Source organism: Furipterus horrens, unplaced genomic scaffold (assembly GCF_987537825.1).
Source record: "Furipterus horrens unplaced genomic scaffold, mFurHor1.1.pri manual_scaffold_10, whole genome shotgun sequence".
Taxonomy (NCBI): Eukaryota; Metazoa; Chordata; class Mammalia; order Chiroptera; family Furipteridae; genus Furipterus; species Furipterus horrens.
The window spans coordinates 11,199,023-11,223,654 of record NW_028327180.1 but is presented as its reverse complement, the minus strand read 5'-3'; the positions used below and the strand labels follow the sequence as shown (position 1 = coordinate 11,223,654).

The window sequence follows — 24,632 nt, the reverse complement described above, 5'->3', positions numbered from 1 at the left end:
TGCTACTTGTGCTGGGCTTGGAGGTTCCCAGGTGAAGCCAAGCTGTGGATCTAGGCTGGCTGCTGGTAGTGCCGGGCCTGGAGCTCATTTAGGCCAGCTGTTGCTTGTTAGATAGGATTTAGGAAGTTGTGAGCCCTGAGCCATGACCACCCATTCGTATGGAAAAGCAGCTTGGATGGACCATAAGTTGGGTGGGGTGGAATCTCTGGGGATCTCCAAGATGGGTCAAACTGTGTTAGCCAGGTTGATGGAGTCTCGAATGTGGCACCAGCTTGCCTGCTCTGTAGGGGAAGAGTTTAGAAAAGAGACAATGGCCTCTGCTCATCTTGATGCCAGACATGTCAGTTTTTCCCTCTATGCCACTGGTGCCTTTAAAGCTGCTACCCTGATGTTAGAGCTTAGAGGGAGGGAGGGCAGGTGAATCTGTATGTGGGTTCTTTAAGATTAACTGCTTGGGGCTCCACCAGTTTCTTCCACTGACTCAATCCCCGCTGTTTTTTGCAGCCAGAAGTTGTGGGGACTTATCTTCCTGGCACTGGAACCCTGGACTGGGGACCTGTTGTGGGGCTGGGACACTTTGCTCCTGAGATATTCCTCCCAAATTTTTATCCACCACACGTGGGTGTTGGACCAGCCCATTCTGCGTCTGCACCCCTCCTGCCAGTCTGGATGGATGTGGTTCTTTAATTCTGTAGTTGTCAGACTTCCATTCAGCTTGATTTCTGATGATTCTGTCTGGTGGTTGTTTTACATATTAGTTGTAATTTTGACGTGCTTGTGCAAAGAGGTGAGTTGTGTTACCTTGACCTCATCTCCTCGAAGCTTTTTTTAAAGGGGGTGGATATCTGAATTGAGAGAAAGCTTTAATGGCAAATTATACAGCCTGTATATAATGTTCTAGTGCTCAGATTTCAGGTGAAGGGGTGTGGTCTATGTTTTTTCTGGTGACAGGTGCATTTTATGTGATAGTATCTTACCACACATAAAATCAAAGCAAAGTTGTAAATACAACCCATATGCGCGGATTTTTGTATTCTATTAAGCAAGTCAGTCGTTTGCTTGTTCGGTTTGTTTGTTTGTCTTACCTGTGGCTGAATGTTTGCTGAAAAGAAATCAACTCTGAGGCCTGGAGACTGAAACTAAAAATGCCAGTGAGTGTTGTGCAATATTGTACAGCTTTAAGTGATAGGCATGAGGCTCCATGTCCTTAAGCCAGATGCCTGAACTTTTAGTAGGTGCGAGCCTTGGCATTATGTTGTACTGAACTAGTCACCCTTCCTTAGCTGAGTCCCCTAGCAGACAGTGAATCCTCCCCAGGGCACATGTGCATCTCATGGGGGGATATATTCCTTATGAAACATGTGGGAGGTGTTGACCAGGACTGAGACCCTCAGCCTCAGGTATTTCCATGGTGATGGTGGCAAGGCTGTGCGCCACAGGGGTGACCCCCTCCACTTCATGAGACATCTCTCAGCACCCTGGATATGGATGTCCACTCCCTGGGGGCTTATACTTACTGACTAATGGGGAGCAGTGACTTCTTTCCTTGGAAATTCTCTACAACACTGTCAAAAAAGGGATGAGAGAATGGTGTTGTCAGCCTTTTTTTTGCATGCTTCCAAATATGAATCAAGAGGTGGTGTTCATCACTGACCAGTGTGGCTCAGTAGGTTGGACATCATCCTACCAAGTGAAAGGTCGCTGGTTCGATTCCCAGTCAGGGCACATGCCTGGGTTGCAGGTTTGGTCCCTGGACCGAGAGGCAACCAATTGATATTTCTCTCTCACATCAATGTTTCCTTCCCTCTCTTTCTCCCTCCCTTCCCCCATCTCTAAAAATAAATAAATAAAATATTTAAAAGAAACAAAAAGGGGTGGTGTTCACTGGCCCTTGTACAGAAAGTGATCTTCAGTGAAAACTAAGCCCAGTGAGACAAAGCCCTGGGTCTCACTCTCGCTGGCTTTTCCTGTGTCACGTAATGGGGACCTGAGACAGTTCCTCATCCCCACCTCCCCGCTCCTCAGCAGGTGTCCAGCCTTCCATATTTCACATCAGCTCTCAAGAAAGGGTTGGTTGCCTTGGGAAGGGTTTCATCGTGCTGGTGGAGAAATTGTCTGTTCTTAAGATAGAGGGGGGATGGAGAGGAGAAGAAACACAATGGCAAATGCAAAGTAATTAGTTGGACCCAGGTAAGAGAAACGAGGTGTATATTAGAGAGATGCTCCACAGGAAAGGAAGACTGGGACTCTGAGTCTTCGTGCTGGGGTAGTTTTCTCAGGTTGGTAGGTACCCTGAGCATGAGGTTAGAGCTCCCTGTCCTGCTCCAGCATCGGCCAGCCCGACCCTCCTGCTCCGATGTTAACGTCCCACGAGCTGTCAGAGAGAAATGGCAGGCGTGAGCCCTTTTAAAGGAGGCCTGCGGTCTTGGGTGGAGAGCATGTCTGAGTCACATATACGTTGTCACAGAACTCGCCCAGGTCCAGAAAGCGTAACAGAAGAGGAGTGTTCAGTCAGCTAGCTGGGGAAGAATTAGCACCAGAAACTTGGGGAGAAAGTGAGGGCCGGTGGGCGTTTGCGGTACTCTCGTGGTAAGGAGGTCAGACTTGGCTTTAGCTTTGGGTAGAAAGGAAGAGGAAATGAGTGGCACATCCCCGAGATTTAAGCAAAAATATTTATGCTTTTAGAGGGTTATTTGGCATAACGCCTCCATCTTAGAAGGCCCATATCCCTGTTGTCAACGGGAGTGAATTTAGTCCTCACGAAAACTATCATTGCACCTCGATTTCACCTTCATTCCAGGGTCTAGTGCCCTATTTAGCTATCCGCCTAATTGTTACCCTAAGCAAAAGGTGATGAGTTGTGAACTGATTTGACCATTAAGAAAGAACAAAATCTGCCCTGGCCGGGTCGCTCAGTTGGAGCCTCATGCCATACACCAAAAGGCCACGGGTTCGATCCCCAGCGAGAGTACATTCGGGACACACCTGATCGACATTTCTCCCTCACATAGATGTTTCTCTCTCCCCATTCCTCTCGCTCTAAAAGCAATAAGCATATCCTCAGGGGAGGATTAAAAAGAAGAAGAAAGAACAAAATCTGAGCTGAAAAAATATAGGCCTCACAAAAAGTTTCTAATTCCTCATTATTATTAATGGTGGGGATCACAGGGGCCAGGCACTGCGGAATCATTCTACCGGAGGGAAGTTCAGCTGGAAGGAATGAGAGGTGTGAGGCTGTGAGAGGGTGATCTCTGAGTGTTCCCAGATTCCTCTCTCCAGGCGTCTGTGTGTGCGCGTGGTGGGGAGTCAGGGGCTGCGTTCACACCATGCCAGTGCAACCCAGGGAGCTCTTTGAGACCCGCATTTCTTTTAGGACCTTTTTTATCCCCGTTTGTCCCCAGCTCTTCTCAAGGCGGACAGGAGACCTGGGCCAATTCTGTTTTTTGGAGTTACCGGGTAGATTTACAAAACGAACAAATGTCAATTAAAAAAAAAAAAAAAAAAGGAGAGGAAAGTTTTTATTTTTAAAGGACAGCACAGTGTAATTGTACCTTTCACAAGATAAACGGGATTTAGAAAGAACATTAATCGTGATGGACTTGGTCTGGTCTCATAACAGGGCCCAACTTAAAGCCGTGCAACAGAAGGTATCTTTCCATCCTATCAGCGTTTCTCGGGGACTCTATGTAAACCCTTGTTTGAAGAATTTGTCTCAAAATTTAAACTCAAGGATTTTTCTGGTTGTGAGGCCCAGGGTCTGACAGACTTCCTCCCCACCCCCCCCCGCGGGCCCTGCCTAACCCTCTGGGAGCCTTCTCCTAGACTCGCCTCCTCTAAGAACCTGGTTCTTAGCCCAAATCTCTAAATATGTGACGTTCCAACCCCAGATTTCTCATGCTTTCCGCCGAGGCCTGGCCTCCTTGAACCCAACCACTGCTGCTGGCCTGGTCTGCTCCCCGGAGTTTGGGGGGAAGCGGGGGCAGGCAGCCTGCTCTCCGAGCCTTGGTGGGGTCGCACCTGGTTGGCCCACAGACAGGTGGGATCAGCAGTCGGAAAACCAGCAGACCAGCTCACATGGGTCCCCACTTGCTCTGGAAACGCCTTTGCTGGGAGTGAGGGGGGAGAGCCGGGCTGTGCCAAGACCAAGCAATTTTGTAGAAGGGGCCCTTCCCAGGCAGCCAGCCTGCCGGGGCTGCAGAGAGGACGGAGGTGACGAGGAGGGCACGCCCTCAGGCTCCGACCTTCCCTCCGGCACCCTGCCCTGCAGAGGCTGCAGCAGAGAGCACCGCCTGGCAGTGTGGTGGGCTCTGGGCTATAAATGGAAGCTCGGGCCTGGCTCCCAGTCTGACACAAGATGGGCCCGGTACCCGTTATGTAATCTTTGCTGTGATGACCTCATCAGAAGGGGGGAGGCAATAAAGAGAAAGGCACGATTTGGGGGAAGAGTAGCTCAGGAGGAACTCTTCCCAGCAGCAGGGCTGGAGACAGCTGAGACTCATTCCTCCCAGCCTCCTGGTTTTAAAATCAAGGAAAGAAAGGCAGCAAGCAGATGGGTGAGAACCTAATTCCGGGAGCCGCTGACAAACCACTTGCTGGTCCCCGTGTCTTGCCAGCGGCCCCTCGGATGCCATCCCCACCTCTGTGGGGCAGGCCTCACAGCCCCTGGGGCTGGGGTTTTCTTACAGCCCCGCAAAGAAGATGGCCTGTGGAGACAAGTGACAGTTTTCACTGTTCCCCGAGTTCTTAGACTCAAAAGGTTGGGCTAGTCCTGGCCACGCTCTGTGGTTCCGAGCCCAGACTGGAGGGGAAAACCACAGCGAGCAGGGTGGTGCTACAAAGGGCAGCTTGTCCAGGCAGCCTGGAGAATTCTTAGAAGACACTCAGGGCCCTTCAGAGCCGTCTCTGGGGCTTGGGGGCTCTTGGGTGCAGCCATGGAAAGCCGGCCCAGTTGTTGAACCGGTAGCCAAACCCAGTTAGTTCAGGTCTTGAAGTCTCCAGAGAACTGCGTGTAAGGATGTTGGCTGCACCCTCCAAAGCATCAGGTGGGCACAGGTGGAAACAGTCCCAGTCCCAGGCACTGCCAGGGCCCTTCTGGAACTCAAGCATTTCCATTCCATGTCTGCTTAAACTAAGTACTGTTTATGAGGTTTGGCTTTTGGGGGAGGGGCGGGGGGGATTGTTTAATGAATCCTCTAAATGTTGGCCATTTAAGTTGTTTTTACTTTTTCGCTAGTCTAAGTCATTCAAGCTATTCAAGATACATCTTTACACAAAGTTTTGAATTTCCCTGAAATTATGAGTCCCTAGAAATGGAATTTCAGGGTGTGACATCCAAATCTTTGATCACTGTCCCTCTGCTCTAGAAGCCGGTCCCCTCTTGTCCATCTGAGACATTCTGAAACGTCACTTCCTCCGAGAATCTCAGTCCCCTCCCCAGGCACAGTCAGGTGCTGTCACCACTGGGTCCCTGTGCTCTGCTGTCTCGTTGGCCCAAGTGTGGCTTGTGCCTCCTCCGCAAAGAAGCCATCAGCTGCTCAAGAACTGGGAGACCCTCACCCCTCATCAGAACTTTGGAGTCCTTAAAAACAAGCAAATAAGCAAATAGACCCCCTTTCTTTCTTGCGCCAATTTAAAGATTTTACTTTTCAGAGCACAAGTTTTTTAAAAATATTTATACATTCATAATAGAAAATTAAAAGAGAATAAGATAAAAATTGCTTATAATCCTTGTCTAACATGATTATTCTGTGGCAGCTGATTTAGAAACTGCTTTTTTCCTCCTCTTCGCTATATATTATAAGCTTTTTCTCTGTGTGATTAGATAGCCTGAGAAGGCGTGATTTTTATTGGCTGCCTAGTACTCATGGCATGGATGTACCATAATTTATTTAATCAAGCTCCTATTGTTGCACACTAATGAACTTTTAACCAGTTTAGAGTTGCTTTGGTGGTGGAATTAACCACAACAAAAGGATCAGAAGGACTCTATAATTTACATCAAAGGCAGAGGAAAAGCATAATTCTCAAAGTTGTGTGGCCACTCGAGGGGCCTATCATCACTTGGTTCAAAGCAGTGATCAGGACAAATGGTGTCTTTGTTTTTACCCCCAAGAAAGTCCTTGAAAGCCTGACCTTCTTGCCTGCTGGTGGCACTCTCTGGACTTGTCCTTGCACAGGACTGCCAGCTTTAAAACCCTCTCTTCTTCAGCAGAGGCTCCATCAGGTAGCTCAGAGAAGCAGTCTGCTCTAGGGCCATCTTGTGTCTCATTCATGATACTGGCTTAGGCTAGAATTCTCCATAGCTGATTATTCAACGCAATTCAGCAAATATCTGTTCTGTTGCAGCTGTGGACCTAGCTCTGTGCTGAATGTTAGAAAACATTTTTGAAAAACTACAGACCTTGCAGGAATTATTCTACCAGAAAGTTATCCCTTGTAAGCATTAGGAAAGTTGGAACATTCTACCTTTCTTATGCTAATTACTAAGGAACAACATGTATATACCGTGATCATGAGTATGGAAAATAGATTATTGCATGGGGGTGGGCAAAGGCTGGGAGTAAATACAAAAACACATCAAAATATTAACAGGGTTGCCTTTGAGTGTTAAAAATGAATATTGCCTTTTCTTTCTTTATACTTTTATGAAATGTTTTCAAGTTTTTCCAGTGATCAGAGGGGAAATCAGCAGAACATGTATTTTTTTTAAACAGTACAATGTCTAGATAAGAACTCCATTCTTCTCACCGAGAGCCTAGAAAGAAAAGCAAGTTTAAAGTCTTTGTCCTGATTGTCTTAGGAGCGAAGCTAGAACCAAAAATATAACACTTGCCTCACCCTGACTTTCCAGAGCTGCATGTTCAAGAGACTGTAGCGGCAACAGTAATAACAGCCACCAATTTGTTATGGTCAGGGTGGGCCAGTCAACTTGATGGAACTGAGTTTCTGCCCAGGCTTGTTGGTTCCCCCCAATGTAAACGGCTCCTTCTTAGGGGTTGCACACAGAACTTGCAAAAGCCATTTAGCAGGCTCAGCACTGGACCCCCAGTTACTGCTGTTTCAGTGATAAGCCTCCTAAGTTGCTAAACTGACTCGAAACTCAATCGTCTTGGGGACACAACCACCACACATCATAAAACAAACCTTTTTATCCAACCTTCTTCAATAATCGGCTGAAAGAGGTGTTTATGTGGGGCAGGCCCTCTTGGGGCACTGCTGTGTGTTTATTGTGAGCAGTTCTCCAAACCCACAGTGAAAAATTGGTCCAGACAGAGAAATTCTGTAAAAGAAACCACCATCCTGAAACCAAGTTTCTGCCCTGACAATTGATCAACTTCAAAGGGAATGCTAAGGTTTTATTTTATTTTCTTCCTTCCTTCCATTTATGGTTGAATGGGCTATCTTATGCTCTTTCTTTAAATGTCAAAACTGATAGCACAGAGACATCCTAATTTGGGGTGTCAGGAACATATGAAAAATGACATATATTTTTGTGCTCTTCCAGTTTCATCCTTTGATCCAAATAGAGTTTCTACCTCTTAATTCTATGCCCTTCCTCTCTCCCCACCTCCTCCCCTACCCCCTCCCATTTCTTTTTACCCCGGAGCTCACTTGGGTGGTCTGTGCAATTTAGACCAGATGCGTTATAATCGGTGGAAAAATTAGAAGCCCAAAGACACCACCACCAGCTCTGGGCATCAGACAAGTCACCTAACCTTTCTGAGACTTGGGGATTTTTTTAAAAATTATTATTCAGTCAAATGAGTTTAATTATGGAGGTACCTCACTTGATAGAGTACTTTGCGTACAATAAGTGCTTCGTAAGTGTTTAGTTGTTTATTTCCATTGTTGCCTCTGTTCTCTCCATGTTTGAAGACCCTTCTCCAGCCAGAGGGGACTTCCCTTCTATCATAGCTTCCCATAGCCCTGCCTTCTAGCAGACCAGGGGACAGGAAGTCTAATGACGTTTGATGCTTCCTCACTGAGCCAGGGCGTATACTGGCCTCGCCCTTCCTCATCTTGGCTGCTCCTCAGCTGCAGGAGCCCTGACCTCCCTGGAAGAATCATGACATGGCTCCTTGAGGAATTCTTGGGCTGGCAGTGCCTGAGCAGCCCTCTGAAATTTTGAGGATTTTGTTCCAAATGCAGAAGAATCTGCAACAGACACCTCTGCAACTCAGCACTCTGACCTGCTTTGAAAAATGCAGGGTTTGCAATATCGTCAGGGCGCACAGAGCTGGGAAGCCCCGCTTCGCAGCCAGTGCCGGTAAACCAGGACTGTTTGCCCGAGTGATTCTCAAACTGTGGGTCATGGTAATTACGTGAAGGGCTGTTAAGCACCCTCAGAGGCTGTGGTTCAGTAGGCCAGGGGTGGGGCCCGGCAATCTGCATTTCTAACAGTCTCCCAGGCGATGCTGATGCTGCTGATCCTGGACCCACACTTTGAGAGCTGCTGATTTAGTCCATTGCTGTTCCCGCTAGAAGGGGATAGGTAGCATCTCCTTTAGCCAATAACTTTCTGTAGGGATCCATTAACCCTTTATCTCCAAAGTTTCTGCTGTCGAGGTGAAGTCTTGGGAATATGACTTTCATTGCAGGGCTTAGGGACTGAGATTGAGCGGTCAGAGTCATCTTTAGCCTCAGTGCCAGCTCCCCGCCTGGAGCCCTGGGAGGCGCAGCCAGGCGCGTCCCCGCCGTCCTGTCCGCAGAGGATTCCTCCTTTGCTTCTCTCAACATGAAAGTGAAGTCGCCCAGCAAATGCGACGTTCTCCGTGAAGCGTTAGTTCCACCTTTGAAAGGAACTCCGCCTTTAGAAACTCACGACTTGAATAGTATTTTTGCAGAGGACAGCCTCTGGACGTATAAAATCTAGGCAAAATATCGTTTGGATTTGATTTAATTTTTTATTTAATTACTTGATCCAGTTCAGTCCGTGTGAAAAGCACGGGTTTGTGGGTTCCCCCGCCCCCGGACATCCTTTTTGTAATATATTGATTTATTATTACTTTTTCCTACAGGAACAGCCCTGTTCCACCCCCTCCCCACCCCCCATGCCCTCCACTCCCACTGCCTTCCCAGCCAATGGCACGTGGTGCAGCGGTGGCTGGGAAATGCACTCGGGAGCGCGCGCGGTCCGAGGACCTGGGCTACCCCCACCCCCACCCTGCGGCTCGCCCGCCCCCTGCGCCCTGCCCGCGCCAGGGGCCACCTTGGCGGTTCCTTTGTTACGGACGCCTGCGCAGAGGCGTTTTCCGGCCTGCAGGGATCGCACGAGCCCTACTCTTGACTAATCTTTAGAGTCCCCAAGGACTTGTAAGCATATAGGCTCGAGTAGAGAAGCTAAATTACGCCCCGGGGGACTTTTTAAGTAAAATCCTAAATTTCATTTAGGCCGTTCGTGGGCCACACGCGATTGCAAAGACAGCGGAGGTGCGCCTCTCTGCGCCGGCTCTGTGCATCCGAGGCTACGGGGAACCCTGTCCCCCTCGGACGGTCCTCCCGGGGTCGGGTTTATGCCACTCACCCTCCCTCTCTGGTCCCCACCGCCCCGCACCGTCTCCCCCTGCTCCCAGCTCTTCCGTTTCCTGCCACGGCCTCCCCCACCCCACCCCCTGCAATCTCCCTTCCCTCGGGCTGCAAGAAAAGTCGGTAATAAGAAACCAGTTCAGTGTCAGTGGGAGAGAGGGAACGATCACCCCAGAGATACACAGCAGTGGGGAGAGAACTCATTTTGTGCAAAGAGGGCCTCGGGCCGCCAGGGAATTCCTGGATTGTCTCAGGCTGTCGTGTGTGATGTCCATCACGCCGTGCGAACACCATCTGCTCGGTATTATGCTTTCAGTTGCCAGGCTACCTGCTCTACGCAGGAACACTTGACTGCCTGGCTCCACGTTCGCCGTCGCCCAGACCGCGCGGGGCGGGGACGGGGTGGGGGAGGGACGCGAGTCATGATTAAGCCATCTGCAAGTGGAGGGGCGGGGGACCCGCGGCGCGGGCGGGCGGAGGCCTGAGCGCCGGGCTGGCAGCACCATCTGCTGGGCCAGGGAAGGAACAGCACCTGCTCCTTGTTCCCCCGACGAGGACGGCCTGAGAAAGGCTGAAGCCCTGGCATCCATCCTCCAGCCGGTGGCCCGCGCCACTGCCACCAGGTCCAGTCACCCCAGCCTCATTAGCCTTTTGTGAACCCCCCACCCACCCACCGCAGCCAAGAAGCCAGCAACCCTTGGCTCACAGCCAGCAGCCCCAGCCCCTCTCACCCAAACACTAGGCGTGTTCTTGAAAACACTTAAGAGGGATAAAGCTTCCCTGCGCACAGATTTATAAATAAACAGCTGGCTGCTCTTGGGAGATATTTTTACCACAGCTGTGTTTTGAAGTAGAAAACTGTCTCTTTGGGGGAGGTAGGGTGTTTTTTACACCTCCTACCTCTCTCTCCAGCCCTTAGAAAATTGCTAAGATCTTTTCCCTGCAGGAGAAAAGATATGTAAACTAGCTTCACTGGTTTTGATTTTTTTTTTTCCCCCCTCCCTTTATTTTACTGAAGAGTGAAAGGTTTGGGAAATAATGAAGATCTGTGTAGCCATTTGGATTGCTGACGGGAAGAGACCGAATGAGGATTCTTGGTAGAAGGCAAGGCAGGTCGCTGGGCGGGGGATGGGGGGAAGAGCAAGCCAGTAATTAAAACTAAAAATACTGCATCACTTGACTTCAAGGCATTACAATTCTGGTGACGAAAGCTCAGCCTGGTTTTCTCTAACTGCACACACCGTGTGTGTTCTCCCTAGAAACATGAAATCCTGAAATTCGACGGACCTCTTAGACTGGAGGTTAAACACCACCCTGGAATACGAAACAGCTAATGGGCTCAGCCAGCTCAGTGTGTAAGGCAAGTCACTGGGTGCGTCTTCACACTCTGGAATATACTCCTGAGGCTGGAGCTCCAGGTGTCCCTCGTGGGCTCCCGAATGCCGAGGAGCTGCTGGGGAGCGTCCTGCAGGTGTATCTGCCTAGGTCCGCAGACGTTTCATTGGGAAGGCCGTCCTGCCTCTAGGTCTTCAGGCCTTCAGTGAGCAACCTGACGGCAAAACTCCTGGGAGGGAATCACTTGGTGAAATGTATAATCCTGGGAAGTAATAGCCTAACTATCCATTTGAAAAGGTTTCTTTTCTCACTGTGCTTTTTTAAAAACTTTTTTTAATTAATTGATTTTGAGAGAGAGAAAGTGAGGGAGAGAAACATCAATTCGTTCGATTCGTTGTTCCATTTATTGATGCGATCGTTAGTTGTTAGTTGCTCGCTCTGACCCTCTGAGCTACCCAACCAGGGTCCCCGCTGTGCTTTTGAACTATTTATTTCTGTGGCAGGAAGACAGGGGCTAAAAGCAGTTGGATGTATCAACATTGGCGTGGCAGCAGGTCGGGGTGGGGAGAGAAGGCTGGGGAAACAACACGTCACTACTTACCACTTCTGAGCACGCACTCCAGCTTCCCGGGCAGGTCACGCAGGACAAGAATATCTCGAAGTGCGCAAAAATAAACAGGGCTGGCCCAGACCAGCCCCCTCATAAAGTCAAGCTGAAGAAAACTTTATCTTCCCTTGGGTCTCATTTTCTTGCTGACTCTCTCCTCCTTATCAAAACTGGGAAATAAACATACTGAAATACACAGGAGGGGAAAAAAACCGTATATCTGTATTTTTGCTGATTGGTTAACAGCCCTTCAGTGTGAATTTGTTGGTGTTAAGTCATTTAGCCATTTGTTTCTGAAGGTGGCAAGAAACAGCGTTAGCCCATTGGAACGAAGGGCTTGGAAAACAGGTAGCAAATATTAGGGGGAAAAGAGAGACCAATTATCTTGGCCCCTGCTGGGGTCAGTCAAAAAGTAAACTGGTAGCATCAGGGTTCCTGGCATTTTTTAGTATGAAGTCTTTTTAACATAAAATTGTATAGCTCTCTACCTAAATAATTGTCTATGTACAGACAAAATACAGAAAAGCCAAAAGTTTTATTTACTCCAGCAGTAAAAATAGAACTTCAGCATTCAAAAAGTAGAACATACTATATGTTTTGTTTTAGAGACATACTATATGTTTTGTTTTAGAGACATACTATATATTTCATCTACAGGCAATTCTTAGGTGCACTCTGGGCACCAGGGGCCTATAGCCTGGGACAGACCTGTGCTGGTGGAAAGAATATGAGTTTAGACTCGATCTGTGTTCTAGTTCTGCTAGTTCTGTTTCTTCCACTTATTAACTGTATGACCTGGGCTACTGCACTAACCAACCAGAACTTTCTTGGGTTCTTACTTCCCAGGTAAGGGAAGTAACAGTATTTTGTTTTGTGTTTTGGTTATATTGTCTGCTTTGCTTGGGTGGTGGAGTAGGGATTCATTACTGGAAATGTGAATGAATGGAAAGGACCGTGTCTGTGGCATGTTCAGACCACGCTCACCCTCCCCAGGTGTGTTTGATAGAATGAACAGGAAAAGAAGTGTCTGGGAACTGAATCTTATGGTCATGCACCTGCTCCTCCCATCCGCTCTTTTTCCCTGGCCATCTACACTGTCTGGCTGTTACAGGTGGGCACTCTCTCAAGTAGTCACTTGTGCCATGTGTAAATAGGCCTCAGCCACTTTACCGTGTAGTCCTTAAGACCAGTTCTTAAAAGTTGCCGTCATTTCAATGACTGACACATAATTACAGAGGCCCAATTAAACCTCCCACATTTACCAGTCCCAGACATATGAGACTCAATTTATTTTTGAAGATGTTGGGTAATTATGTATCTTTGGGCAGTGTAACACGTTCCTATTTCTCACCATCAGCAACTCTCACTAGCAGGATATTTTTTTTCATTTATCGGTGCTTTCAAATGTTGCAATCACAGCTGACCCTTGAGCAACATGGGTTTGAACTGCACAGATCCACTTCTAAGCAGGTTTTTCAATAAAAATACAGTTGGCCCTCTGTATCCCAGGATTCCTCTCATCTGCTGATTCAACCAACTGCAGATCAAAACAGTATTTTCAGTCCACAGTTGGAAATCTGTGAATATGGATATGCATTGATCTATATCATTTGATGTAAGGAACGTGAGCAGCCACAGATTTCGGTATCCGTGAGGGGTCCTGGAACCAATTCCCCACACATTCTGAGGAAAGACTTTAGTTAAGTTTTGAGGAGAGTCAAAAATTATACCTGGATTTTCAACGGCACAGGGGCCAGCGCCCCAAACCCCATATTGTTCGAGGGTCAGCTGTGATTAGAATTCCATCAAAGAGAAGATCTGTGAATGAGTAAGTCCCAGCAAACTTCTGTCAATGTCTCTTGTACTACATAAGAAGAAGTCCCTGTCCAGGTAGGCAGTAAGGATTAAGAGACAGGGGCAGGCTGTCTCTTTCCGGTGTTAAGGTGAGCCCAACCTGAGAGCTTATTTCCCTTCGTTTGGGGAAACAGAGTATCAGCTGAAAACCTGGCCCTCGTTCCCTAGCCAGTCCCCTCTGAAACAGAAAGAACTTGGTCTCAGACCCCAGCACCATGCTCTATGACCACCCCCCTGCGATGAGGCCCCCTTTGAGATCTGCTGTATTGTTTGTATGGAAATAGAATGTGTACCACGAGGGAGCCCTCGGGTCCCACAGCCCAGGCCTCTGCCCCGGCCCCTCCGCCCCACGCTTCCCTTCAAATGTGCAGTCACCGCATCAGCCTCTCTTCCTGTCCTCCCAGGAGCAGCACCCAGGTGGGCTTCCCCGGACCACCGGCCCCATGCAGTCCTCCATGCCCCCAGGCTCAGGCGGCATGGTCTCGGGTGCCAGTCCCGCGGGTCCAGGCTTCCTGGGCAGCCAGCCCCAGGCGGCCATCATGAAGCAGATGCTCCTTGACCAGCGGGCCCAGTTGATGGAGCAACAGAAGCAACAGTTCCTACGGGAGCAGAGGCAACAGCAGCAGCAGCAGCAGCAGCAGCAGCAACAGCAGCAGCAGCAGCAGCAGATTCTGGCCGAGCAGGTAACACGCACCTATGGCGCGGTTCATTCATTCAACCTCCTGTGTCTGTGAGGGACTTGCAGTCCGTGTCCGTTGTCCAGATGTTCACAGTCTGGTATTTCCGGGAATCACAAAAGAACCTGCAGAATTTAGACCTTTCAATTACTTAGCCTTAGTCTCAGAATTAATTAGTTTGTTCTTAAAAGACAGGCTTCAGCCATCAATTTGAAGGCTCATTTGCCAAAGCCATGTCTTGCATTCAAGCCTGACTCCTTTTCTTCGGGTTTCTGGTACAGGGGCAGCGTAATCAGCACGGGGTGGGGGGTGGGGGGCGGCGCACATCCTTCTTAAACTCTAATACTTCTATCAGGGAGAAAAAAGAAAAATAATTCAGAGAACTTTGTCTTTTGAAAGAAAGTGTCAGGAGGAGGGGTTGAAGAGAATTCTACAGACTCGGTCATGAACAATGGAACAGGAACAACGGCAGAATAATAGGGCCCACGGAGCTACCTGGAAACCTGAACTTGAGGTCACAGAAAGGGGCAAGCTTAAGGAAATTCCCAACAGCTCAGGAAAGCTTGAAGTTAAAGGAAGGCCTAACACAAAGCCTTACCTTACGCATCTTTATCCACCCTCACCATATAATTCCTCCAGCTTTGTTCCAGCGTGGTTCTTTTGGGGAGGGTTTGGTTTTGGTTTGGTTTGGTTTGGTTTTTTGAGACACCCATGCCTGATTTCATATTATCCCAGGAAAGGCCTGAGGACTTCCACAAGAGACCCATAGATGGCTCCTGTGGGGTCTATACACGGCATCTCACTCCTTTATTATAGGAGATGTCAGGTTGTCATCTAAGGCTCAAGGCCCCACAGAGCTCTGCCCCACAGTTACTCTTCTAGAATGTTCCTAATAAGGTCCAAATTTTGGAAATGTACTAAGTATCCTCCACCACCTACTGTGTGGGACACAGACACGTTTGAAATCTCTACTAACCAAGAGCAGCAGTTCAAAGTAACACCGGTCATCCCCCAAATAGGAAAATTGCACAGTACACTTATGTCCCAATTTTTTTTGCTTTTGTTCCTGAACAGCTGTGTAATTATCTCTCTTTTCACCAAGGTCAGTCAGCACCTGGCAGCTCTTGTACAAACAAACCTCCATTCCTCTCCCCCTGCATAAGGTGCGTGACAAGGAACCATGCTAATGTCTCTCGGGCAGTGACAAATGGAGCTGCCCAGGGGAAGCTGGGCTTTGTAAATCCTTTCCTTGGCCAATCCCAGGAAATTTCAGGTGTTCCCAATATTGTAAGTGATGGCTTTTGATGTGTGTGCTGTGACCAAGACACAGCGTGGAGCTGGGGTCACCGGGCAGAAGGCAGGTTAGCCAGCGCAGGGACGCCCCCTCAGCGAGGTGCGCCAACCCTGGGAAAAAGGAAGAGGCTGAAGGCTAGGAGAAGAGCTGCCACAGGGCGACTGCCACAGAGAGTGTGGCATCCCTCACCCAGGACGGGGTGAGATACAAGGCTCCTTGGAAAAGATGAGGCAATGAGAAGTCACAGAACGGAAAACTGAGTATAATTCCCGGCAGCTGTGTGCACCAAGGAGAGATCAACGCACTCCAGGTCAGAATGTGTCCAGTCTTTGGCGTGTGGTAGAAAACCACCTAACCTCTCTGCTCATCTGCCTTCATCATGGGGCTCTGTTAAGGATCCCATGGGATAATGTGTGTAAAAGTCTTTGGAAACTGCACATATGTATATGGGGGCCTGTCGCATGACCCTGGTATCACAGAAGAGTGGCAGTCACATCTGCCAGCCATCCCGTGAAACCGAGGAAACACTGAAGTCACTGTAGCATCTTAGCTGCACCCGGAGACAGTGCTTCTCGTCACGGACTGTCTGAGGGGTCTACGAGTGCTGGGCTGTCAGCGTTTTGTTTTCAGGGTGAAATTGTCATATCGACACCAAGATGGTTTCTTGGTCTCCGCGGTAGCAGAGTTGTTCCCAACTTTTTCAATTCTATAAACAACATGTTGGAGGCGCCTGGCTTACCTGAAAGGACAGGTGAGGGGAGACAGAAGGATTTGGGGTCTTGCCTGTCTTTGGGAAGTTTAAAGTTATTCTCGGGTAGACGTACCAGAACAGAGCAGGTTGAAAGCAGGGGTAAAGTAACATTTTATGGCTTCTTCTCAAAGAGGGCAGGGCATGTCACCACTCATGTGCTCCCTGAAGTTCCACAGAACCTACGATTGTCGATTGGAAAGAAATATTACAGATAATCAAGCCCCTTCATTTTACATATAAGGAGACGGAGACCAGGGAGCTGACATGACTTAGGTGAGATCACAAAGTTAGAGGGGCGGAGCCAAGACTGGAGGCCCCGCCCCATCCCACCCCAGGCTCCCCCAGGGAGTGTTCCAGTCAGTGGGAAATTTGTCTGAATAGAAACTTTTATATGCTCAGTCTACTTTCAAGAATGCCCTTATATTGCTTCCTAAAAGATCAACATGGTTTCATGTCTACACTTTGTCCACACAATTAATTCATTTTAACACTTGGTGCCAAACACCAAGTAGGCACCACAGGGTGGGGTGCACAGAGCAGAGCTGTTCTTTCTTTGGTTGCCAGGGGGCTGGCCAGTCTTGTCGAGAAGAGAGAAAATAAGAAAGAGAAAATTATAGAGCTGCCCAAGAACAAAAACAAGAGAAAAAAATAGAAATAAACATGTGTTAAGAAGTGGTCGATGTGTGTTATTTTCTGATGAACACTCTAAAGAGCAGGGCCCCTGTTGTATGTCCTTTGTAGCCCTTGCAGAGAAAAGGTGCCCAATGAATATTCAGTAGCTGCAGAAGGAGGTTAAGTGACATGCCGAAGGTCACGCAGCTACCTGATGGCAGACGGAGAACTAAGACCCCTCTCTGCTCTCTCCACCTCCCTCTTATTCTCTTTCCCTTTTCACATACAGCATGCTAATGATCACAATAGCCTTTCCAGAAGACTGGTAATAGCTCCAGCAAAGCAGAATCCCCGTGAGTGGAAGAAGAAAGACAGGCCCGCAGGCCTCCTGGCTCCCGGTCCACGTGGATTCCCACACCATCTCCTCCAGGCAGACGGTGCTGGGTATTTTACTTGAGGAGATGGATTTTACATGCAGGGTGGCCTCACGGGAATAGCGTTAGCCTTTTTTTATAGCCCCTGAGAATCCCATCTTCCAATACCCGAAGCATCTATTTAGGTCATTAAAAATTAGTCGCTTGTCCCTTTGAGCTCAGTCTCCACGACACTAAGGGAAATGCACGGCCTGATGTCGGAAAGGCAAAGGCAAAGCTGCCTGGCTCAGTACACGTCCCTCTGGAGCCAGCACGCCCACACAGAAGGCATGGGCAAGGACGTTCATGGCAGCGATATTCGGGACAGCCCCAAACCGGAAAAGCCCTACGCGGCCATTGCTAGTAGAACAGGCTAATTAACTGTGACGTTAATAGGATGGAATACTTCTCAGCAGTGAGAATGAACAGACCACGGCATCCACGTGGCTGAATGTCACAACTGTTATGAGCACAAGAAGCTGGACGCCAAAGGCAGACACAAGCCCAGACGTAGCTGATCTGTGCTGTTCGGTGAGGGCAGCAGTTCCCCAGGGTCAGACATAGGGCGAAGATTGGCTGGAGGGACCCCTGGCAACGTTCTGTGTCTCGATCTAGACGCTGTTTGCCAGGAGTGTGTCCGTTTGTGAAAAGTCATCAAACCGGATCCTTTTGCTTTGTGCACTGGCCTGTACTCTTAAGTACCAAGTTTAGTTTTGGAAGAAACCCTGCCTTCCTCAGAACAGCAGACTGTTGAGTTGCGCGCTCTGTCTCCCTCTCACCCCGCCCTTCTTGTCCTTGGTGTCCCAGCAGATGCAGCAGTCCCATTTACCGCGGCCGCACCTCCAGCCCCAGCGGACTCCGTACCCAGTGCAGCAGCTCAGTCAGTTTCAAGGTGAGGCCCGGGGAGCCAGAAACACTGCCTTATCCGCTGTCTTTGTGTCAGGTAACACTGAGAATATTTACGACCTGAGAGTACCACCCAATCAAAATGCACTCTTGGAGGACCCTTGCTGGGTCCCAGAGAGCTTCTGATGGGGTCCAGGAGGGCTCGGGGTAGCTGGGGGACTGAGGCAGCTGTTCTTTGCCAGAGGTACATAAGTTACTTCAATAGTTCAACAACCAATTCAAACGTGCTGGTGCTGGTTGACCCAGAATCATCAGCTCTGTTAATGTCTGGATTGTCATCTCAGTGACCATGAGGGCGTAGCAGAGGGCGGGGAACTCCTGTACCACATCTTTCTTGCTTATCCCAGCAGGCTGTCTGGCCAAAGCCCTCACTTCCAACAGCCAGAGTGGAAGATATTCTGGCTCTCAGCAACCACTAATCTCTACTGACCATAAAAGCAAAAGGCCTTGAGGATAGTTGGACTATCTTGATCCTGCTGCCCTTTGCGGAAATCCCAAATCATGGCCACCATGTGACCTATGCATATGGGCACACTGTATTTCATTCTTTTGTAAAGTAGAAGGGCCATTCAAATATCATTCTTTCTGTCTCCAGTAAAGAGAGACCCTGATGATTTTGTGTGGGGTGGAGTGTGAGCCTGAAGACCCTTCCCAGTCTATCCAAAGGGAAGCCCCGGGGGTCCCCGAACAGTAGAAATCCTAACTCCCATCGCCTTCCCTTTTCATAGGACCTAGCTCACAGCATCCTAACTTCTCACAGTTACTTAACCCTTTGAGAATCTGTCAGGAGCTATGAAGCGCTGTGACAGAAATATACATATATGAAAATATATAACATTTCACAAATGTTACACCCCTCTGTAGACTGTGGGTGAAATGCGATTTAGGGTAACATTCTTCAGTCTTTGGATTACAACACACACCTAGGTTATGAAGACAATTTAACAAGCCACAACCAACATTTTTTTAAATGCAATGCAGTAGAAAAGAAACTATCGGAGTGTTTCATGCTAAGGGAGACTTTTGTCCCTTGTCTAGACGCGTGCGTGTATGCGTGCCGGGTCATGCACTGTATGTTGTGGCTTGAAGAGTCTGAAAGCCACTGATGCTTACAGCTGGAAATGTCACTGAAGACAGCCAGTGAGCATGCTGGCACCTGCGTGGCAGCCACTCCCTTCCACGCCACAGAGGGAAGGACAGGAGAAATTGGACTGTCCACAGGGGTGCCCTGCACTACATTCGTGCCAATATCCTTTGAAGAACTGTTTCTCACCTGGTCCTGGGTGAGGAGGAGTGGAAAATAGTCCTCGCTTTGTGGGTCGTCTTTGCTGCAGACGCAGGGCCCTCCTCTCTTCCTGCAGTTCTCACACCTCGCCTGCAGCAGGGTCCCCAGCAGGGCCTGTGAGACACAGAGGGTCCATTTGTTCAGGAGGTCTCTAGCGGAACCTGAGAATTTACATTTCCGCAAGTTCCCAGGAGTTGCTGCTGCTGGCCCAAAGACCTCACTTTGAGAACTGGAGCTTTATATCATGAACTAGTTAAACATATGAAATCTGATAAGCCCGGCATCATGTTCCATGGGGTCTTCTAGGTTCATAACTCATTGATTATTTTTTGGAGTAAAGGGATCCACCAAAATTTAATAATTCCTCTGTATTGTGAATTACTCTGAATGCTTTGTTTCTAGTCTAAAATTTCTACTCTGAATTTTTCTTAAACCTCAAAACACAGGTAATCAACCTAGAAATTTAGCTACACTTAACACTAAACAACCAATGGGTTCCCGAGCTGAAATATATAAGTATATATTTTTTACTATCTTCAGTATTTTCATGTATTTACTAACACCCTAGATATCCTAATGTGATGTATCTGGGAAAAGAGCAAATTGATAGGTAAGAAATAGTGTCCTTTTTGAGAAGTTCTGGTAGGAATAACTTGCATGAGAACCTACACATATCAAAGAATTTAATGACTATTTTTCTCTTATTGAGCCTATGTCCCTGGGCAATGTTATATGCCTATGAGTAAATGCTTAGTTTTCACAAATACAGGCATCTGGTGAGCGAAAACAGAACATAGACCCTTTTAGGAAAAAAAAAAATTCATATTATCCTCTCTATTAGAATATGGAAGATTGTCTTTGACTTTGTGATGTTAACCAGTAGACAAGAAAATTAATTTGACTAGTGTCTCCCAATATTATCTGTTTTAGACAAAAACAGGAATGAAAGAAAAGTGGTCTGTTTTAACATATGTAGTAACCTGATAAAGGCAAGTCAATTCTTCGGACACAATTCGAATTTTTTCCTGTATAGATTTAAAATGACTGACAGCAACAAACTAGATTAATAAGATGCTTTCTGTTATGGTGCTGATTGCTGGTTTTTAAAATGCCCTTTTTTCCCCATAAGAATTACACCTAGAGAGTACAGCCATTTATACTAAGTAAAAATAAAGGTTGGCTTGGATTAATTTTTTAATAACTCCTAAAAGGCATTGCAGCATTCCTACCCTCTTAATAAAGGAATCTCTAATTCAGAAACTTAGTCCAGACAATATCCAGTCCCTCGACATGTCCATTATACACATACCACAAAAACTCCCATAATATTAAAGTCTTTTTATCTATTTCCAGCAGCCCATCAGCCTGTGCGTGTAATTTGGGTCTATCTGAGCAACCTCTGAGTCAGCGATACTTTTCCCTTAAATTTTTACATGAACAACTCAAAACCTATTTCACCGCAGTTGATCAGATTGGTCGTGCAGTCAATACAAATTTAGTCGCTAGCACCACAAAACTTCATAACAAGATTACAAGTTGCACTATGTACTACCACTCCGTATTTAACCAGGAACTTTTGATTTTTAAAAATCATTTAGATATAATTGAGCTCAAAAAATAAATAAATAAAATAACAGGAAACATTTCTAAGGATCACCCCTGGACCTTTCAGGGTTTCCCACAGAAACCATTTCATTTTTCACTGCAGAATGATATTGATCTCAAGTCTCAAAAACTTAAATCATAATCAAAATCCCCATAATTTTCTTTCTTAAAGGAAGAAATAATATATGGAGACACATTTGCTGCCCAGAAATCAATACCCCCATCAGGAAGACAAAAACACACTTCAGTTATCTGCCAAGGTGCCACCTTAACAAGGTTACCCTGTTCTCACCTGGGTTCTCATCTCAGTTCCAGGGAGGATCAAATTTGCTTAGAGTATCGATTGGCTCCCACGCTGCATCTTTTTTAAATGTCCAGGAAAAGAAACTATTTCTCTTTGTCTCATAGACTTAATCATTAGCAGGGACACACAAAAATCCATTGTGTGCTCCTCCTCGTCCCTTAGAGCATCGGCTGGGGTTTGAAGGGGGACATTTCCCTTCTCCTGGATGGCTTGGAGATTTCCTGGGAACATGGAAAGAAGGACTGACTCAGATGCCTGATTAGAGTGCAGTGGCTTGGCCAGTTCATACTCTGGCTAACTTTTAAACGGCATCGTTAAAACTGTTAGCGATCTTTTGAGCGCCAGGCGGTCATTGCCGATTTCAAGGAGTGGACTTCGCTGGAGAAAGCCATAAAGTTCATTGCCAAGTAGCAAGTAGCAAGATGATTTCTTTTTCTAGCTCAGGGAGCCAGCCAGTTGCACTGACATGTTATGATTCAAAAAATCTGGAGCATGTGGAAATCTACAGAGTGGGTCCAAAAAACGTCCAGTCTGTCGAAATAGCTTCTTAGCAGAAGCAATGGCCTTTAACCTCTCAAGTCTTACGCAAGTCTTCAGGGAAATTGGTCTAATGGTTTTTTACTGGTAGTAGTCTCTACTGAACCGTGGTCTGCTTCACAAACAGAATATGTACAGTGATCACCATTTCTTCTTAATTCAGCCCAGGAGGTGAATTCCCTCTCACCTCCAAAAAAAATGGTATCTAATTGGTTGAGGATGGCATCATATCAAGAAGTATGAAAAATAATTTGTTTCCAAAATGTGAACAAAATATCATGGTAATCAAGTAAGAAGTTAGCCACAAAAGAGTATGTACATATGATCTCAGTTTATGTATGTGTATCCGTTTATATATAAATAATAGTTAGCAGTAGTCATCTCTGGAAGGTGGGAACTAGGGTGACTAATTTTCATCTTTGAGCTTTTCAATATTTTCCAAATTTTTCACAATCAGCATTTGTTACAAGCAGAAAAATAACAATAGTTTTTATTAAGGATTTATTAACAGAGTAGATCCTTTTCTATAAAAGAATTTTGTCACTCCTAAAGAAAATCCCGGCACTGTGTCACAGTGCATTACTTATTGAAAAGAATGAGTGGTGTGTGTCCTTCTTCCCCACAGGTTCTCCGCAGGACATAGCAGCTGTGAGAAGCCAAGCAGCCCTCCAGAGCATGCGGTCGTCAAGGTTGATGGCACAGAATGCAGGCATGATGGGAATGGGACCCTCTCAGAACCCAGGGACAATGGCCACAGCCGCTGCCCAGTCAGAGATGGGACTGGCCCCTTACAGCACCACGCCGACCAGCCAAGCAGGAATGTACAACATGAGCCCAGGAATGACGCAAATGTTGCAGCACCCAAACCAAAGTGGCATGAGCATCACACACAATCCAGCCCAGGGGCCGAGACAACCCGCCTCCGGGCAAGGGATTGGGATGGTGAGTGGGTTTGGTCAGAACATGCTGGTGAACTCGGCCATGACCCAGCAGCACCAGCAGCTGAAAGGGCCAGTAGGCCAGGCCTTGCCGAGGCCCCAAGGCCCACCGAGGCTGCAGAGCATCATGGGAACGGTCCAGCAGGGAGCCCAGAGCTGGCCGCAGAGGAGCTTACAGGGGATGCCCGGGAGGACTAGTGGAGAAGTAGGCTCATTCAGCAACGGCGCCAGCTACTCACTTCAAGCCGGCCAGCCACGGCTGACCAAGCAACACTTCCCACAGGGACTGAACCAGGTCGTGGACGCTAACACTGGTGCGGTGAGAACCCTCAACCCGGCTGCCATGGGTCGGCAAATGATGCCACCGCTCCCGGGGCAGCAGGGGACTGGCCAGGCCAGGCCGATGGTCATGTCTGGCCTAGGTCAGGGCGTCCCCGGCGTGCCCGCGTTCAGCCAGCCCCCTGCCCAGCAGCAGATGCCCAGTGGCAGCTTTGCTCCAGGCGGCCAGAGCCAGGCCTATGAGCGGAGCGCCGCTCAGGACATGGCCTATGGTTACGGCGGCGAAGCAGCCGGGGCGTCCTTCCCTGGCCTCGCAGACAGCGCCGACCTCGTGGACTCCATCATCAAAGGTGAGCCAGGGGATGAGTGGATGCAGGAGCTCAGTGAATTGTTTGGTAACCCCTAGTCAAGGGGGTCCCGAGAGCCACAGCTCTAGTGGTTCACATATACAATGGGAAAAAGAAACAGGATGTGGACCCATCCTTGTGTTTTGTTTTTTTGACCCACGTAAACTGAGCAAAACTGCAGCCGGCTGACAGTGGAACATCCAGGTGCCAATCCACAGCCCTGAGGGGCCTCGTGTCACCTGATTTTCACACAACAGTCAAGACAGGACACCGTGCAGATCCCTGCTGCGAGAGAGGGAGACAGCAGAGGCAGGTGGGGAAGACCAACCTGAGCCCCTACTCGGCACTCCCTGTGGTCGATCGCGTGGCCCAGCAAGAGCTGCTCCAGCCCAGACGGCCTGCTACCCACGCGAGGCACCCGTCAGCCCCTCCTGGCGCAGGCGCAGAGACTGCTGCTTTGGAGACACAAGAGACAGAGCCTCGGGCAGGGGGAGCCCACAGCGCCTGCTGGGTGGTTGCACAGGCCAAGAGCGCAGGTCAGAAACGTGCTGGGCTCTGGCTGGGAAGAGTTGTCAGGCTTTAAGACCTGCAACTAGATGTGGTGGCAGGCGCGAAGAATGGTGCGATGTCGCCGAGAGGCTCCCAAGGATCCTACAGGCCTGTCACCTGTTCCACGATGACTCTCAGGAACGTCAGGCATGCTGTGGGCTGCCGCAAGCATAGCCAAGGGAACTGGGAGGAGGGTCTGTCCTACAGTGCTGGGGCAGCCCTCTGCTGATGACCGTGGTGGCCATTGCAGCGGGGGGTTAGATTGAGCCTCCTGGGAGCCCAGGAAGACGGTGATGCATCAAGGCAGTTCCCATCCACTTCCGGCACCATGAGGTGGGGAGACGCTGGCGGCTGTTATGTGCCTGCCAGCATGACCAACTTCCCGTCCACCCCCACCTTGTGTCCATCTCAGCGTCCTTGCTTCTCCTCACAGATGATCCAAGAAGAAATGAAGGTTTAGTCTCTAGGGAGTCTGGGCAGAGTTGAAATAAATACAAGAAGAACTTAGACAATGCCTGCAATGCCAAGGTGACCCTGGAGTGCTCTTTCCCTACTGTGTGTGGAGCTGAATGAACAGTCTCTGCCTGGACTTGAGCAGGCTGCCCCATGCTCGATGGTGGGCTTACACACCCCGCGTCTGACACCAACTGTGTACCCAGGGAGGGCCGGCCCGGAGGTCTCCCGCTCGGGCTCCCTTTGGGGGAAACCCAGGGGCGATGCTCTAAAATCAGCCTTTCCCTGAGTCCCTACTCACCAGAACGACAACTCTAAACCCCTGAGACGGGAGGCGCTAAAAAATCAATTACTCCACCTT

General features: G+C 48.5%; 1 protein-coding gene across 2 annotated transcripts in view; it reads left to right on the top strand.

The window, feature by feature from the left end:
* Nucleotides 1-24,057, top strand: part of MAML3 (mastermind like transcriptional coactivator 3) — a 373,049-nt gene extending 348,992 nt beyond the window's left edge. Inside the window, exons 3-5 of one of the 2 annotated variants that reach the window (XM_090288865.1) lie at nucleotides 13,726-14,004; nucleotides 17,879-17,960; nucleotides 22,331-24,057. In XM_090288865.1, the coding sequence (XP_090144991.1) occupies nucleotides 13,726-14,004; nucleotides 17,879-17,960; nucleotides 22,331-23,328 (1,359 nt within the window). In that variant the 3' untranslated portion in view covers nucleotides 23,329-24,057. Of the gene's footprint in view, nucleotides 1-13,725; nucleotides 14,005-17,875; nucleotides 17,961-22,330 lie in introns of both variants that reach the window. The other variant, XM_090288864.1, reaches the window with a different exon arrangement.
* Nucleotides 24,058-24,632: the final 575 nt, after the last annotated feature.